The sequence below is a fragment of the Sorex fumeus genome, unplaced genomic scaffold (assembly GCF_029834395.1).
Source record: "Sorex fumeus unplaced genomic scaffold, SorFum_2.1 ptg000006l, whole genome shotgun sequence".
Lineage (NCBI taxonomy): Eukaryota > Metazoa > Chordata > Mammalia > Eulipotyphla > Soricidae > Sorex > Sorex fumeus.
This window is the reverse complement of record NW_026606063.1, coordinates 48,218,300-48,236,773: the sequence shown is the minus strand read 5'-3', so window position 1 is coordinate 48,236,773 and position 18,474 is coordinate 48,218,300. Positions and strand designations below refer to the sequence as shown.

Sequence of the window (18,474 nt, the reverse complement as noted above, 5' to 3'; positions counted from 1 at the left end):
TTTAATCCATTTTATCAGAATTTTGTGCATGATGTTAGAAAGGGTCTGAGTTCACTTTTTTTTTTGTATGTAGCTGCCCAGTACTCCCAGAACCACTTGTTGAAAAGGCTTTCCTTGCTCCACTTCCTATTTCTTGCTTCTGTATCAAAGATTAAATGATCATATATTTGAGGGTCTGTGTCAGGATCTTGAACTCTGTTCCCCTAATCAGAGGGTCTTTCTTTATTCCAATACCATGCTATCTTATTTACTACCACTTTGTAATACGTTTTGAAGTTGGGGAACGTGATAGCTTTGATCATTTTCCCAAGGATTGATTTATAAAATAATGCTATCCTAAAAAGCATGCCATCTTAATAAAAAATTAAATGAAAATTTACAAACTAAAAAATAAATAGGAAAGTAGAAAGAATGCAAAATTTTTCAGATAATTATGATAGTTATGATGCCACCAGCAGGTCAAATTGTACCTATGGGGCGAGTGCACCAGCAGCCTCATGGTGCCTTCAGGCTTCCTGATACTCTAAAATTGCCGCTGTACCTCTGGCCAGATCCCAACAACTTGGAACCACATTTCCTGAGAAATGACCAAAAATTAGGAATAGAGAGTCATGTCCACAAACCACCTCCACCTCAGCTGTACAGGCTCATTTTTTCAGCCTTCAGAGACCCATAAATAAATCTCAAGAGATCAAATGCAGCATTTAATCTTGAACCCTGCAAGGCTGAGCAGACTGGGGAAAATTAGAGAGGGGTGCAGTAGCCTGGTGCCAACCCAAGAAGAGCTCCCAGCAGCAGTTTGCTCCCTCAGTCCAAAGTTGCAGCCATGCCCCCAGCTGGGCTCCACTGTCTGAGGACAGACTTAACTGAGTTATTAACCTGTTGAAAATTTGGATATGCAGGTTTTGTGACTCAAATCTCCAGATTTTCTCAGAGTTGGGATGGGCTACCTCTCCCCACTTGTCACTCTTGGTAGCACTGGCAGTAACCCCCACGAACCAACTCTGGCACCACTATGAAAGCTCTTCCTCCGATCTTACTTAAGAGACCCATAAATGAATTCAAAAGAGATAAAAAGCAGCAATTAATCTAGCACCGCATAAGGCTGAACAGACCAGGTAAATTAGAGGGGGGCAGGATAGCCTGGTGCCTGCCAAAAGGAACCCCCGGCAACTGCTTGCTTGTACAATCCAAAAGTACTGTCATGCACCCAGCCTGACTCCACCATTTCAGGATGGACCTCACCAAGATATCACTGTCACTGTCACTGTCCTCCCGTTGTTCATCAATTTGCTCGAGCGGGCCCAGTAACGTCTCCATTGGAAACTTTGTTGTTACTGTGTTTGGCATATCAAATACATCACGGGTAGCTTGCCAGGCTCTGCCATGCAGGCGAGATACTCTCTGTAGCTTGCCAGGCTCTCTGAGAGGGGCGGAGGAATCGAACTCGGGTTGGCCATGTTGGCTGTGTGCAAGGCAAATGCCCTACTGCTTTGCTATTGTTCCATCCCACCAAGATATAATCTGCTGAAAATTTGGGAATGTGGGCTTTGTGACTGAAATCTCCAGGCTTTCTCAGGGTTGGGCTATCCCTCCCCCCCCCCCCCACCTCCCTGTACTTTTGGAAGCCTTGGCAGTCACGTCCACACCTCAAAGCTGCCTCCCAGATAAAAAGCTACTCTAGCTTTACCATCCTGATAAAAATACTGAATGTCCTGAACAAACACGGTGACCTCTTAGTACCTGTATTGCAAACCATAATGCATAAAAATAAAGGGAGACTGCGGATGGGGTATGGAGTGATGGGGGATAGTGGGAGGGACATAGGGCACATTGGTGATGGGAAATGATGGAGGGATAAGTGTTGGATCATTGTATGACTGAAACCCAATCAAGAACAGCTTTGTAATGGTCTATCTCATGGATATTTAATAAAAAAGTAAAAAAAAATGTAATGTGGAATTCATGCCTGTTTCAGTCAGCATAATCAGTGGCTGAATAAATAGCAGTACTTCTGCATTAAGTTTTTTTAACATAAGCCAATAAATTATGAAAAATAATTTATTATACTTTTAAAGAAAATTAAAACAAGATTGGTTGAAATATTTGATAATTTTCAAGATTGGTGAAGTAGGAAAATGAAAATATAAAGTATTAATAAGTATGGAATAATGGAAACATTATTATTATTATTTTGCTTTTTGGGTCACACCCAGTGATGCACAGGATTTGCTCCTGGCTCTGTACTCAGGAATTATTCCTGGCGGTGCTCCGGGGACCATATGGGATGCTAGGGATCGAACCCAGATCGGCCACATGCAAGGCAAACACCTGCTGTACTATTGCTTTGGCCCTGGAATAATGGAAACATTATTAAGGAAATACAACCATTTTGGAAGTAATTGGACTTTTTTGAGTAAAGTTAAAAATAAACATATCCCATGATTATCTATTTTCATTCTAGAAATATGTTCCAGGTAAATGATTGTGTTATAGATAGGAAGTGTATTCATATGTTCGGCTTTACAAGTCAAATTATTTGCTATAGTGACTCAATTTAAACTCTCTGCACTCTTATTTACCAACACTTGGTAATGTCCAGTGTCTAAAATTATTTGCCAGTGTGGAAGTATGAAATGACACTCAAAAAGGGTGAATAAATACATCAGAGACTAACTCTTGAGTAGATGCTGGTTTTACAGTCTTATTCATGTTTGTCTAATTCTGTGTGACTACAGATGACTGGACTAAAGAAATAGGGATTCATAGGCAAGAACTTTCATAATAATGACAGTTGTTACCATAAAATTTGAAAGTGATTTTACATGAACTGGTGGGGTAGGGAGGAGCACAGTGTGAGGGGAACAGGGAGGTACTTGAAAGCTTTAGAATTGCACCCAGTTCTTGGCTTATGTCTAGTTTAACTTCTATAGGATTTCTAGGGATGGAATCTAGGCATATAATTTTTTTAAGAACTACTGCTTTAGAAGTTTTGAAATCATTTTCTAAATACTGTCAAGTTCGTATATAAATAGACTTGTAAACCTAACCCTAGAAATAAAACTTAGACTTACATATATGTAAACAATCACTACAATTTTTTTGTTACCCCATACCCAGAGGTGCTCAAGGGCTTATTCCTAGCTCTGCACTCACGGATCGCTTCTAGCCAGCTTGTGGAACCATGTGGGGGAGTACCAGGTCAGGCACATGCAAGGCATCTCTCCAGACCCTGTAAACATTTCTTACTAAATTTTCTGATTTGATTTTGTTTCTGTAAGAGTTTCTCGTACTGAACTTTTAAATTTCTGTCCTTTAGCTTGCACATGATATAAAATAGTATTAGAATCTCTGAGAACAGTAGCTATAATTCTCTCTAATTTCACCTTCTGCATGATTGACTCATGGTCCTTTTAAGAATTCTATAGAGTGCAAATGACATACTCATAAAACAGTGCAGTTAATTGTAATATCAATCTTGGTTGTTGAGGTAAATTTACTTTTATCAAATGAAAACTTATGGAGCAGGACTTAGAGTTATGAAAGATCCTAATGACTTTCTTGTTAGTGTTCTTTTAAAATTGTATTTGCTCAGATTTATCTAATTTTAAGGAGGAAAACTTCTGAATTAGATGAAGGATTACTAAAAATAGTATTTAGATTGCTTTCCCAATAAAGACCTAGATTCTAGGAGTCGAGCATCTTCCACCCAGATCCTCCAAATTCCAGTAGGCGGGGGTCACACCCACCACCTGGCCCCCTGGCGCCGTGTAATCCCATCAGCGGCCAAGACTCAGAGACTATAAAATCCAGATCCCGGAACCGCGCGGCCGCAAATGCGGCAGACATCTTATCTGACATCTTATTATCTCATTCCTACTTTGGACAAACTTGCAGGCTATCGAATGTAGCCTGCCCACAGGGCAGAGTCTGGCAAACTCCCTGTGGCGTACCAAATATGCCAAATACCAGTAACAATGATGGGTCTCATTCTCCTAAAGAGCCGTGAATATAATCTCAGGGCTAGGATGAAAGAGACGTTACTGGGGCCTGCTCGAGGCAATCGACGATTAACAGGATGATGAATGAATGAATGAATGAAGGAGGAAAACTTCTGAATTAGATGAAGGATTACTAAAAATAGTATTTAGATTACTTTCCCAATAAAGACCTAGATTCTAGTGAGTCCTATTTTTTTGTTCTTGTTGTTATTTTTTTAAATAATGTAGGATTATTGCTATTTATTGAGCCATTGATTAAGCTGATTGAATGGGCATGACCTCCACGAGATCCTATGTTAATGGATCAGAAGAGCCCTGTTCTGCTCACTGTTACTGAATAAGTCCTCAATTAAATGGAATTATTAATTGTGTTTTAAATTTAGTTGCTTTTATTTCCTGCTGTTTCAGAGACATCTATTGACTGAATACTTTAAAAACATCCTGAATTCAGCAGAAGACATTTTATTTGTCTTTTTAATAAAAAAAAAATTTTAAACATTGAATATCAGTAGAAATTTAAACTATGCAGCGACCAACCTTAAACCAAACATTCAAAATTATGTTCATTTCCAAGTGTCTTAATTTTTGTAGATAAATATTGTGATAATTAAATTCATATTAAGGAATCAACACTACACTTTGAGATATTTGTATAATAAAAATCTAAAAATACGGAGTTAGAAAAAATATCACAGGTAAGACTTTTACCTTGTATGTTGCTGAGCCAGGTTCAATCCCCAGCATCCCATATGGTCCTCTGGCATCTCTAGGAATAATTCCTGAGCGTAGATGCAGGAGTAACTCCTGAGTATTGCCGGGTGTTACCCAATAAATAAATAAATAAATACTTAAAATTAAGGGCTGGCGAGATTGTTGTACTGTGACTAAGGTGCTTACCTTGCATGCAGTTGACCTGGGTTAAATTCCTGGTACTCTGTATGGGTTGCAACAGTGATCCCCTGAGGTAGCTCCAGGAATAAGCCCTGAGCACAGCTGAATGTAGCCCCAAAACCAATAAATAAATAATAAAAATAATATGTGACATTTGGTATGTCATGCTTTAAAACACAGATTTTAAATTTTACATGTAGGGTTTTGTATTCTAAAGGTACGATAAGAATACGGTTTATATCAGTGTAATAAATTGATACTCCAGGATCATGCTTTTTTTTTTATTTTGCACATTTTCAAAACCTTATTCCTTAATCTTATTCTTTGATTGACAGTAGCGGTCAGGGAAAGAACATTTGTATTGTTTGGGATAGTGACATCTGTTCAACTTGATTCAGTTAAAGGTATTTGCATATTCTTAAGTATTTCTTCTGAGAGGGCTTAAATCCTTCTCAAGTGTTTGATGCGTTTTGAAATTCATTCATAAGGTATCTACATGCACTAATAGTTCTGTATAATATTGCCATGCATAATCTGACAGATAAGACCACATTTTTAAAAAAGGTGTTCTTTAGGGATGCTACATCACATTTCACTTGTTCTTTTGGCAGAAATGTCAATCTTTTAAAATGCTGCTTTAATGTTTTGATTAAATTAGTATATTTTTAGTTAGGCAGGCAAATCAATTATAGGAGAAATAGAGTTATTATTACCTCAAATGTTAATGGTAATTTTTTGTTTCAATTGAATAATTAATTTTATAGAAAACTTGTTGAACTTGAAGAGATTTCTCTTTAGTCTCCTTATGTTATAAAAACAGTTACCGAGGTTCAAATTTACTACTATACTCAAGGTCACAAAGCTTGGAAATAAGATCGTCAGTTTTTGTTCAAATTAAAACTGTAAACATTGAGGAATGATGGTTTATAACTCCTGGTTTAAATTTCCCCCTTGCCTTTAGAACACATAATATCTTACACATCATCACATCTCCCAAGAATTGACACTGGTTTTATACATATATCATAATTAAATCCTGTTTTCATTATTCTCCTAGACTACTATGTTGAAAGAATAGTTTTGGAAATGAGATAGATTATTAATAAAATGTTAAACACATTTGATATTAAGTAGATGTCATTTGGTCTTTCATTAGCAACAACTTGGAAATAGTTGCTTAGAGAATTTGGGGATCTGCTGGGTCAGTTACACACACACATGGGTCAGTTACACACACACATGAGAAACTGACTTGTTTCTTCTTTAATATATGTAAGCTTAGGGAAGGGAGTGAAAACTGCTGACTAGAATGATCAGAAAAAGTCCTGGAAAGCAATAAGGCTAAAATTAATTACAGGATAGCTTGTTTTCAGATAATATAGACAAAGTGAAATATGAATCCACATAAACTGGGATTCTATTAAAAACTAGACATTCCAAAAGTTGATTTATATTACAGAAATGCAGTTACATTAAATTAAAGGACAGAAATTATTGAGTGTATGTTGATACGTAGTCCTGTGTCTTATCCTCTGTTTTATAGGAACTCAAGAGACCTTCTGTCCTAGTTTGTGTTTTTCTGACTTTCATTTCTTGAGATATTTAGAATTGTTCTAATCTTCCCTTAGTTTTGCCTGGGCAGTATAGTCCAATTTTATAACTGCTTACTTAAGGATAGGAAACCTGTGATACAGGAACTCATTGGAAACAAGTTTTTTATTTCCCCCGTTCATTTATTTTTTAATTGGATCACAGTGATTCAGTCACACTTTTCCCACCACCATTGGTCCCAATTTCCCTCCCACCTGCCCCTCCCACCCTCCACCCCATCCCACCGCCTCCCACTATGACAGGCGCTCTCTCTCTCAGTCTTTCTCTCTCTCTCTCTCTCTCTCTCTCTCTCTCTCTCTCTCTCTCTCTCTTTCTCCACCCCCCCTTTTCTTTTGGGTCTTGTGGTTTGCAATACAGATAATGAAAGGTTATCAGTTATATCTATATCTCTTTACCTGTACCCTTCCCCCACACACACACACACTCTTGAAGCAAGCTTCATTAACCTGTCCTCCTGGCCCCTGTCTCCTGGAATATCTATCTATCTATAGATATAATATAGATAGATGATATATTCCACAAATGAATGCAGTGATTTTCTACCTGTCCCTCTCCTTCTGACTTGTTTCACTCAACATGATACTCTCCTTGTCAATCTGTTTGTAAGCAAATTTCATGACTTCATTCTTTCTAATAGCTGCATAGTATTCCATTGGGTAGATGTAGCATAGTTTCTTTATCCAGTCATCTGTTCTTGGGTACTCAGGTTTGGAAACATAAGCTCTTAATTGCTGTTTAACCATATTATTAAAATCATGTTTTATAATATTTTACTATAAACAACTTCAAATTACGTTTTTGTCTTCTAGGAATCCCCTTCTGGTCGAAGGAAAGCTCTTGCTACTAGCAGCATCAACATGAAACAGTATGCAAGCCCTATGCCAACTCAGACTGATGTCAAGTTAAAGTTCAAGCCATTATCTAAAAAAGTTGTGTCTGCCACTCTCCAATTTTCATTATCTTGCATTTTCCTCAGGGAAGGAAAAGCCACGTAAGTTTCTTTTGTCAAATAAGTTACTTCAGAATCTGTTTTTTAAAATCATTGCAGGGTCTCATGGAATGGGGGGAGGGGGTGGAACCAGCACATCCTTCACACCCTACCGAGGCTGCGAGTTGCCCCCCACGAGCGGCTCTTCGTCATGGCCATGGCACCAGAGGCACATAAACCAATCTTGTAATTATCCGGCTCTTGGAAGAAATCCCTTCAGACTTAATTAGTAAAATATCAGAAATCCAAAACAGCCACACAACTTCATATGGTTTTCATAACCAGCAATAGAAAACAAATTATTTCACAATGCCTTTTCAGCAGTTCTGATTGTTGGAGGGAAATTCCAATCAATAATGGTGCATCTTTTGTTGAAATAATGAATGTAATCAAAGTAGAGAGAGAGTTAAGTAGAAATCATCTGCCTCACAGGTATCAGGAGGTGTAGGAGGAGGGGTATATTGGGGTTCTTGGTGGTGAAAAATAATTACTGGTGAAGGGATGGGTGTTTGATCATTGTATGACCGAGACTTAAACCTGAAAGCTTTGTAACTTTTTTCATGGTGATTCAATAAAATAAATTAAAAAAAATAAAACTACAGCAGTGGTTTTTGATCATTGTATAATTGAAACCCAAGCACAAAAATTTGTAAGTCTACAACTGTACCTCATGGTGTCTCACTAATAAAAATTTAAAAAAAAAATAAAAAAAATAAAACCACTGCAGGAAAACAGCTTTCACTCACTAGACTGCAGCAGTTAAGAACATCATATTTATATGCCAGTCATTGTTTCCATTCTTGTTGCAGAGTCTGAATCAAATGAACTGTTTGTTATTTATCTTCTTTTGACTCTAGAAAACTAACAGTAATAGTCCCTGCAGTTTTCAGGTTTTAAGTTGTATATTATAGGGCACCATATATATAGTTTTTATCAACTTCATTGTAAGTTGTTGTACTTTGAAGTATAAACAGTTCAATTCCTAAAGTTTGATGCAGAGACATGAGAGGAAACCTGAAAATGGAAAGTCACAGAGGATGAAATAACTAGAGGAACTTTTGCCAGTTCATGTTCTTTGACTCAGTCTTCAAAAATTGCATAGGAAGATACCATTTAGATAGCCAGTTTGCTGTAATCATTCTTCTCAGAAATTTTCTTAATAACGGGATAGGAATTGCACAAGGATAATTTCGGAATATGGTTAAAAAGTTTGTTAAAAGTAAATTTATGGCTTTGAGAGATAGTAGTGGGCTAAGGCATTAGCCTTGCACAGAGTGAACTCTGATTTGATCCCTGACACTGCCTCTAAGTTCCTCAAGCAACACTGGGAGTGACTCTTTAGTTCAGAGCCAGGATTAAGTAAGTTGGGGTATGGCCCCAACCCTCTCCCAACAAAAACCCCTGAGAAAAAAGTAAAATTCTATCATATACAGTTTTGTAAGGGTCTATCTCACAGTTATCGATTCAATAAAAAAGTAAAAAATATATATCAGATTTAAAAATAATGAAATAAATTGTAAAACCATAAAAAAGAAAAAGAAAAATCCTAATAGAATAAAATGAGGTGAACATACCTAAAACAGGGTGGGAAAAGTAGTACTTACCCTGAAAGTCATATATAGTCAAGTCAAGGGTAAGTACATGTTATGTGGGTAGTAAAAGGGTTAGTATCTACTTGGAGTGGAAGGTCAGGCAGAGGAGAAAGAGAAATTGTGTGCCTAGACTTAAAAGGTGAGGGGAAGAAGCCAGCTATAAACATTTCAATCCTATGGTTATGAATGTGGAATGTGGTTACTATAATTGGCCATGTCTGCTTGACTGATTAGACTGGATTCTGTGCGTCAGTCAGAATGAGATGTTTGTCACTCATCTCCGAGCAACAAATGGCTTGGTAGATAACAGTAAGTCTCTTTGGGAAGTTGACATCTGAGTGAGTGTGGTAGGGAAGCAGTGCAGACTGGAAGTGAGTATTTTAGCTCAAGAACTTAAAATGTAAAGTAGATGACTGAGAAAATAAAAGTAAAGACCATACCTATCCTGAAGTTCAAGCTGAAAGAAAAGGAAGAAATGAAAAAACAATCAGAGAAAAGTTTTTGAAGGTGGAATCTCTTCGATTGGACAGAAGCAGTAAGTTCACAGGGATCTGGGTGAGAGGAAACTCAGTCAAACCAAATGGTCCCACCAAAGTGGAGAATTTTCTCACTGTGCCCGAATTCCCTCTCATTCCCTCTTTCCTTTTCATCTTCCCTAGTTGAAAGAAAATTATTGAGGATGAAAATATGAGATTTAAAACAGTAAACTTAATCAAGTTCACATTTTAAGAATATTGTTTTATATTGAGATGATTGCACAGCAAAAGGTGAACATTTGTAAGGCATTCAATAATGGGACATTTAAATGGGCACTGGTGGAGGGATGGGTATTTGATCGGGGTATGACCGAGATCCAAGCACAAAAATTTGTAAATCTACAACTGTACCTCATGTCGTTTCACTAATAAAAAAGAAAAAGAAAAAAAAAAAAAAGAAAATTCAAAAAAAAAAAAAATAATGGGACATTTTTGTTCATGCAGATTTTATGTCACTAAATTTATTTTGAAAGGGGAAATGATTTTGTTAAATTATCAGAGATTAAATCACTTAAATTTTATGAGATAAAATATTAAGTATTATTTTTTAAAAAACTTTTTAAAAAATGTATTTTATCGCAGTAACAGCATGAGAAACAATGCTTTTAGCTTTAACTTTTTTAATTTGGGGTCGGTGTATCAGTTTAAAATTTAATTTGTCTATCAAGTTTGAGATAAGATTTTAAATTTATTTGAAATTTAAGGTGAAAACAACAGAACAAAGAAACAGATGATTTGAGCTTATAAACGTATTAAATAAATTATCTCATTTTAGTCAAGTATATGCTTTCTAACTTATAAATCAACACAGGTAATTTTCATTTCATAATTTTAAAGTTGCTAGACTTTGTTTTGAAGTGATTTTTCTGCTCTGCTGACTATTTAACTTTGAGATAAAACTAGCTCCTTAGTAGCTCCTTTAGAAAAATGTACATTTAAATAAGATTTAAATAAAATTTACAGAGACTAACCACTCTTTTCTTCCTACCCACAAGCCTCAAATAGTTCATAGATTTCAGATAAGAATTTCCATTCATTTACTTGTAACAAACAGTACAAAATAAATTATTGTGTGTCTGCTGAGGGAACAGACTAGGTGGGGAGTGGGGGGGTGAAGGGAGTGGGAAGGCGGAAAACCAGGGATATTGGTGGAGGGATGGTCACTTGATGCTGGGATTGGTGTTGGAACATTGAAAGCCTATTACAACTGTACTGTTACAGCTTTGTGTATCATAGCGTTTAAATAAAGCATTTTAATTAAAATTTTTTTCTACTCTAATTCCTTTTAAAAGTTTGAATATTGAGACTGGTGCGAAATTACAGTGAGGAAGGCTCTTATCTGGTATGTAGCCTTCTAGGTTTTATCCCCAGAATTGCCTATGGCTTCCTCCTTGGCGCTGCCTGAAATAAGCCCTGAGCACAGCCTAGTTTATTCGAACCCCTGTCCCCTCAAAATAATTGTCTTTTAAAGTTTAGATCTCATCGGATTTTCAAACTGTTCCACTATTTCTATGAGACAAGTTTTTGTGTCCAGACTTTATGGTTACAAATCCACACTTTAATCCTATTACAAAAATTTACTCTTCCTTACACACAGAATTCAACTCTTCACCAGTTAATTCTAAATCTTGTTTACGTTTACTAAACATATCATTTAAGAATTTATGATAATGAATGTATAAATTTTAAAATCTAGTATATCTGTTTAGAAGATCTCCTATAATTTTCTTATGAAGCAGTCCTTTTCAAACTATGCCACCTAGTGAATTATGTACTGTTTTTTAAATCATTGATATAGGGATGAAGATATGCAAAGTTTGGCTAGTTTGATGAGTATGAAGCAAGCAGATATTGGGAATTTAGATGACTTTGAAGAAGATAATGAAGAAGACGATGAGACCCGAGTGAACCAAGAAGAAAAGGCAGCAAAAATTACAGGTTGGTTTTATTGACATAAAGGTAGAATGAAAGTTCATCTTTTTAGGCAGAATTGAAAAACTTATTCTCAGAAAAAGTACTTCCACTAATGAGGTTTTTTCCCCCCTTTTATTAAGCCTTTTGAATATAAAACACTGTTGAACTCTCTAAAAACTTTGCTGATGACAGTAACAGATTTTAACTGTTAAAGTCCAAGATTAATCAAGAAAGATTAGATTTCCCTGGAAGTATTGATTATAGTATAATGGAGCAAGATTCATTCTTTTGTCAGTGTAAGAATGAATGCTGTATGAGATCTGCTTTACAGATGTAAAAAGGAAGATGTATGGCCTACCTTATCTGACTTGTATGTGTTTATTCAGATAAATTGTGTAGGCATTCTCTTTTTTAAAATGCAGGAGAATTCCATGTATTCCGTGTACATAGAAATGAATTTGCATATATTCCAAATAGTAGGCTTTGCTAAACTAGTAAGATAGTGGTTTGTATCAATTCATCAATAAATATCAATAGTCAGGCTATCACACTTAAGGATTTGATGTCACAACACCTTTCTTTACCTTCGGAGTGAAGGTCAAACACTATATGTTCCTTTTAACTAATAATAATTGTTCTAAATTTCTGGATTTATAGTCCTTGAATTTTTAATACGTATCTCTTGGGGATTCTTCCAAAATCTAGGTTCCTTAAAATTGATCTCTTGGTCCTGCTTCAACTTTTTGTGCTTTCTGTTACACAAGTGATTTCCATTGGTCAAAAACTTCCTCAACTCTGAACCTTCACTTTTGCACCACTTCTAAAATATATTTGCAGGAACTGCTAGCCTTGTATGCAAATAAATGATTTCCTGTGTGCACCTTATAAATTAGTTTTTTCTAATTTATGTAGCTATTTTGATCTCTTTTTTAACCCATAGGTCTTTGAAAATATTTTTTCATCATTGACTTTAAAAAATTTTTTTAGCTTGTTTACTTCAGTTTGATTTCCTTCAAATTAGATGCTGAAGTATTCCAAATTTTAATTTTTAAAAAATATGATTGAAGATTTTTTTGTATTCTAGATGAACTATTTTTGTAAATTTTTTATAAATATCCTTTTATATGCTTGTTGGACTCAATATATAGCTATTGAATCAAGCTTAGAACTTATTTCATACTTGTTTTTGTATAGTTCATATATGAAAGATCTCAGTGCTGAATTATTTAGTAAATAAATACTTTTGTCATAATTGTGAATTATAATTTACATGTTTTGCCCCCCTTTAATACTTATTGCTTTGAAATCCTGCCAGATATTAGTATTTGTAACCTGTATTCTCTCTGTATCCCCATGCTTTTGGTTACTGATTACTGTATTATGCACTTGTAATAAATAGGATTTGATTTCTCTAACCTTATAAGCTTTACTTTTTAATAGTTTTATTTTTTGGTTTGTTTGTTTGTTTTAGGACCATTCGTATTGAGGCTTATCGATTACCCCTGGCTCTGCACTCAGGGATCTCTGGTAGAGACCTTGGGGGTCATATGAAGTGCCTTCTGGGATCAAACCTAGGTTGGCCACATGCAAGGCAAATGCCCTACCCACTGTACTAGTGCTCCAGTCCCATATTTCTTGATAATTCATGTACTTAATTTTATTCTTATTTATACATTAATTTACATGTATATTATTTATTTCTACAGAATACAACTTTATTTTATTTTTTAGCCAAGCACTATCTTTTGTCACTTTCAATTTTTTTATATTAACAATCTTAATAAAGTAATTTAGAAGTTACTTATTCTCCTTTAATTGTAGAATATGCCCTTTGAAATAGCCAGTTGAACAAATTAGTACACCTACATTTGCCTCTAACTTTAAAAATAATGTACTGACTCAGTTCATGAGAGATCTGCTATGATCCTCTGGTTTCTTTAATGGGTCTCCTTGTTTTACTCCCTCTGACTGTTATTTTTAGTTCAACAGCAATTTGGGGTTCACTTCCCAATAATAGATGCTGACACTAAATTTGATGTCAGCAACAACAACAACATAATTCTTTTTAAAATGTCATGCCTTTCCTTTTTCTGAGTTTACTGGCTTTTTGACTAGCTGGAGTTCTTTTATTTTTTCCAGAAATTTTTATTTGTTTTGAGGCGTTCAGAAATTGTGTCTGATCCATAATAATACAATTCATGGATGTATAATCAAGTAGCTACCAATTCATTTTAACAGTAAAAATATAATTTAAAATTTAAAGGGAAATTGTATTTTTGAACTCTTGAATATTTTAAAATGTGTAATTTTTTTAAAAATTTTTATTAGTGGAGCGATAGCACAGCGGTAGGGCGTTCGCCTTACAAGCGGCCAACATGGCCGACTCGAGTTCAATTCCTCCGCCCCTCTCGGAGAGCCCGGCAAGCTACCGAGAGTATCTCGCCCGCACAGCAGAGCCTGGCAAGCTCCCTGTGACGTATTCGATATGCCAGACACAGTAACAACAAAGTCTCCAATGGAGACGTTACTGGGCCCGCTCGAGCAAATCGACGATCAACTGGAGGGCCTTTACCTTACCTTTATTAGTGAAACACCATGAGGAACAGTTGTAGACTTACAAATTTTTGTGCTTGGGTTTCAGTTATACAATGATCGAGTACCCATCCCTCTACCAGTGCCCATTCTCCATAACCACTGATCCCAGTATCCCTCCCAACTCCCCATCTCCCCTTCCCACCCTGCCTCTGTGGCAGGGCATTCCCTTTTGTTTTTGCTCTCCTTTTGGGTGCTGTGGTTTGCAAAAGAGGCATTGAGTTGCAATCATGTTTCGTCTATAGTCTACTTTAAGCATACATCTCCCATCTTGGGAGGATCCTCCCAACGCCCTTCATTTAATGTTCCCTTCTCTATCTGAGCTGCCTTTTCCCCTAGTGTTTGAGGCTGGCCTCCAAGCCATGGAGTAAACCTCCTGGTACTTATCTCTGCTGTTCTTGGGTGTTAGTCTCCTATTTTGTTACTTTTTGTTCCCCAGATGAATGCAATCTTTCTATGTCCCTTTCTTTCTGACTCATTTCGCTTAGCATGATACTTTCCATATAGTAGCACTTGTATGTCAATTTCATGACTTCATCTTTTCTAAAAGCTACATAGTACTCCATTGTGTAGATGTACCGAATGGCCGAACCATTCAGCATTCCCACCAGCAATGAAAGACAGTTCCTTTTTCGAACTTCTGCGGCAACACCGGTTTCTTTTGTTCTTTTGGGTGTGGGCCAGTCTCTGTGGTGTGAAATGATATCTCATTGTTGTTTTGATCTGCATCTCCCTGATGATTAATGATGTAGAGCATTTTCTCATGTGCCTTTTAGCTATTTGGATTTCTTCTTTGAGAAAGTTTCCTTTCATTTCATCTCCCCATTTTTTAATAAGGTTGGATGTTTTCTTCTTGTGGAGTTCAACCAGTACTTTGTATATCCTTGATATCAACCCCTTGTCGGATGTGTATTTGGCGAATACCCTTTCCCATTCTGTAGACTGTCTTTGTATTTTGGTCACTGTTTCTTTTGAGGTGCAGAAGCTTCTTAGTTTAAGTTAGTCCCATTTGTCTATCTCTGTTTTCACTTGCTTGGCCAGTGACGTGACATCTTTGAAGATACCATTAGGTTCAGTGTCATGAAGGGTTTTGCCAACTTTGTCTTCAATGTACCTTATGGATTCCAGTCTGATGTTGAGGTCTTTAATTTGTTTTGATCTTACTTTTGTACATGGTGTTAGGCAGAGATCTAAGCCCACTTTTTTGCATGTGGCTGTCCTGTTTTGCCAGCACAATTTATAGAAGAGGCTTTCCTTGCTCCACTTCACATTTCTTGCTCCTTTATCAAAAATTAGATGATTATATGTTTGGGGGGAGATGTCAGTATAATCAACCCTGTTTCATTGGTCTACATCTCTGCCTTTGTTCCAGTACCATGCTGTTTTAATTATTACTGCTTTTTAGTAGAGTTTGAAGTTTAAGGGAGGTTGATTCCTCAGATTTTCTTTTTCCCAAGAATTGCTTTAGCTATTCGTGGGGGCCTGTTGTTCCATATGAATTTCAGGAGTGTTTCCTCCATTTCTTTGAAGAATGTCATGGATATCGTTATAGGGATTGCATTGAACTTGAACAATGCTTTGGGAAGTATTGACATTTTGACAATGTTAATTCTCCCAATCCATGAGCAGGGGATATCTTTCCATTTTCTCGTGTCCTCTTTTATTTCCTAAAGTAGTGTTTTGTAGTTTTCTTTGTACAGGTTCTTTACTTCCTTAGTTAAGCTAATTCCTAGGTAGTTGATTTTCTGGGGCAAAATTGTGAATGGGATTGTTTTTTTCATGTCACTTTCTTATCTCTCACTATTTGCGTATAGTAAAGCCATGGACTTTTTGGTATTGATTTTATAGCCTGCAACTTTACTATACAAGTCTATTGTTTCTAGGAATTTCTTGGTAGAGGTTTTAGGGTTCTCTAAGTATAGTATATCATCTGTGAATAGTGAGAGCTTGATTTCTTCCTTTCTTATCTGGATGCCCTTAATATCTTTTTCTTGCCTAATTGCTATTGCAAGTACTTCCACTTAAAATGTGTAATTTCTGCATAAGTTTTTTACCCACAGGTTTTTTTTACCAGTGATATAATTTTTTCTTTTATTTTTTTAATTAGTTAAACACCATGAGGTACAGTTGTTGACCTTACAAGTTTTTGGACTTGGGTTTCAGTTATATGATGATTGAGTACCCATCCCTCCACCAGTGCCCATTCTCCACCACCAGTAATCCTAGTAACCATCCCACCCCTCCCACCCCCCCCCCCCATCCCATCCTGAATCTGTGGCAGGGTATTCCCTTTTGTTCTCTCTCTCCTTTTGGTTGCTGAGGTATGCAAAAGAGGCATTGAATGGCAATCATGTTCAGTCTATGGTCTACTTTTAGCATGCATCTCCCATCCTGGGAGGATCCTCCCAACACCTTTTACTTGTTGTTCCCTTCTCTGTCTAAGCTGCCCTTTCCCTTGCATGTGCGGCTGGCTTTTAAGCCATGGAGTGAACCTCCTGTAACTTATCTCGACTATTCTTGGATGTTAGTCTCCTATATTGTTACTTTATATTCCCCAGATGAATGCAGTCTTTCCATGTCTATCCCTCTCTTTCTGACTCATTTCACTTCTAGCTGTAGTTCTTTAAGAATGTTACACTGGACAGTAAGATAACTTAAGTGGTAGAGAACATGTCAGTCATGTTTGAAATTCTCAGTTCATTTTTCATCCTAGCACATTTTCTGGAATTAAAAATTTAATTTATTTCGGGGCTGGAGAGATAGTACAGTGGGTAAAGCGCTTGCCTGAATGTGACCTACCCAGGTTTGATTCCTAGCGTCCTATATCATCCTCTGAAGACTGCCAGGATTGATACCTGAGAACATAGCCAGAAGAAACCTCTGAGCATTGCTGAGTATGGCCCAAAACAAAACAGCAACAACAAAATATAATTTGATGTATGCTATCTGAAAAGAGAGAAATTAACGAGTAGGGCTTTCTTTTCCTATTGTATCCCAGATTACTCTGTCTTAATTTCTTACTCCTTTCATTTTTATATTTATATAATAGCTTTTTTAGGATGTAGTGTTTCCATTTTATAAAAGAAACATGAATAAAACTTTAAATAATTCATTACTAGTTTTCCAAAAGTAAATAAAGTTAAATATTGAAGAATTAAATATGTAGGGCCAAGTGAATGACCAGATGCCTTTTCTAAGTTGATAAATTTATAATTGTTACATTTTTTAACCAGCATTTTCTATAATATTTACATAGTATAATCTTGTAAATTAATAGCAGAGTATATTTTGGTGGTTGTTTGTTTTCCTTTGTTAAATTTTTACTTGTATAAATTTTATTCCAGAGATAATCCTTGCCTTGCACCCCCCCCAATGTAGTTCTTATCTTTGCCACCACATATGATCCCCAAAGCAAAGCAAGGTGTCACTTCTGAGCACAGAGCCTTAAATAGCCCTTGATTACTGTCAGGCTTGGTCTAAAACACTTCCAAACACATTTTAAAATAAAATTTCATTTTGAGTAATTAACTTTCAGAAATATGTTTAATGTCAATACTACTAGTATAAAAATGTGTAGGAAAAGTAGGTTCAAAATAATAAAATATATGCTTAAATTAAAATACTATATGTTTCAAATAATAGCTTGAGCAAACAAAATGAACAGAATTTTATAAAATATAACAACGTTATAGTGGATGTTTTTGGTTACCAACTTAAGTGCCAGTAAATTACACAAAAATGTTCATGGCATTTTGACTTATAATAGCCCAACCTGGAAGGAACTAGCAACAGACTAAGTAAGCAGTATGGGATACTATTCAGGAATAAAAATATATTGATATGAATAACAATATGCATGTTCCATTAGACTGAATCAATGAGGATTGACAGAAAGAGTTATATACCATAAGAATCCGTTTATATGACATTCTGAAACATACAGGTCAATGAAAAACTTTGGAATAGTGATTGTGGATTTGGGCACTGAAGAGAAACATTAGAAAATGAGTGTATACACATTTTGCTTCTTGGATCACATGACAGTATAAGTTAGCAAATACATATTGAAATATACAGAGTAGTTTTGCTATTCACAATATGTGTATAAATAAAATGTTAGAAAATAACATGTTAAAAATTAAGGTAATTGGTTTAAGTGCAGCTTTATTGGATAAAATAATACCATTTTGTAATTAGTCTTCAAAACTTGTCCCCTAATAAAACATGCCTTACAACCTTTGTGCCCATTTATAGTTCACTCTTCTGTATTTAGTCAGCCCTGTATATCACTTTTACCAAATAGAACTAGTGAAATCTTGTTTTGACATACAAATTTGTTATGTGAAATT

General features: G+C 35.9%; 1 protein-coding gene across 6 annotated transcripts in view; it reads left to right on the top strand.

The window, feature by feature from the left end:
- EHBP1 (EH domain binding protein 1) overlaps positions 1-18,474 on the top strand; it is a 365,545-nt gene that overhangs the window by 146,570 nt on the left and 200,501 nt on the right. For all 6 annotated transcript variants that reach the window (XM_056127059.1, XM_056127052.1, XM_056127043.1 and 3 more), the window contains exons 6-7: positions 7,313-7,494; positions 11,418-11,557. In XM_056127059.1, coding sequence (XP_055983034.1) covers positions 7,313-7,494; positions 11,418-11,557 — 322 coding nt within the window. The remainder of the gene's footprint in view (positions 1-7,312; positions 7,495-11,417; positions 11,558-18,474) is intronic.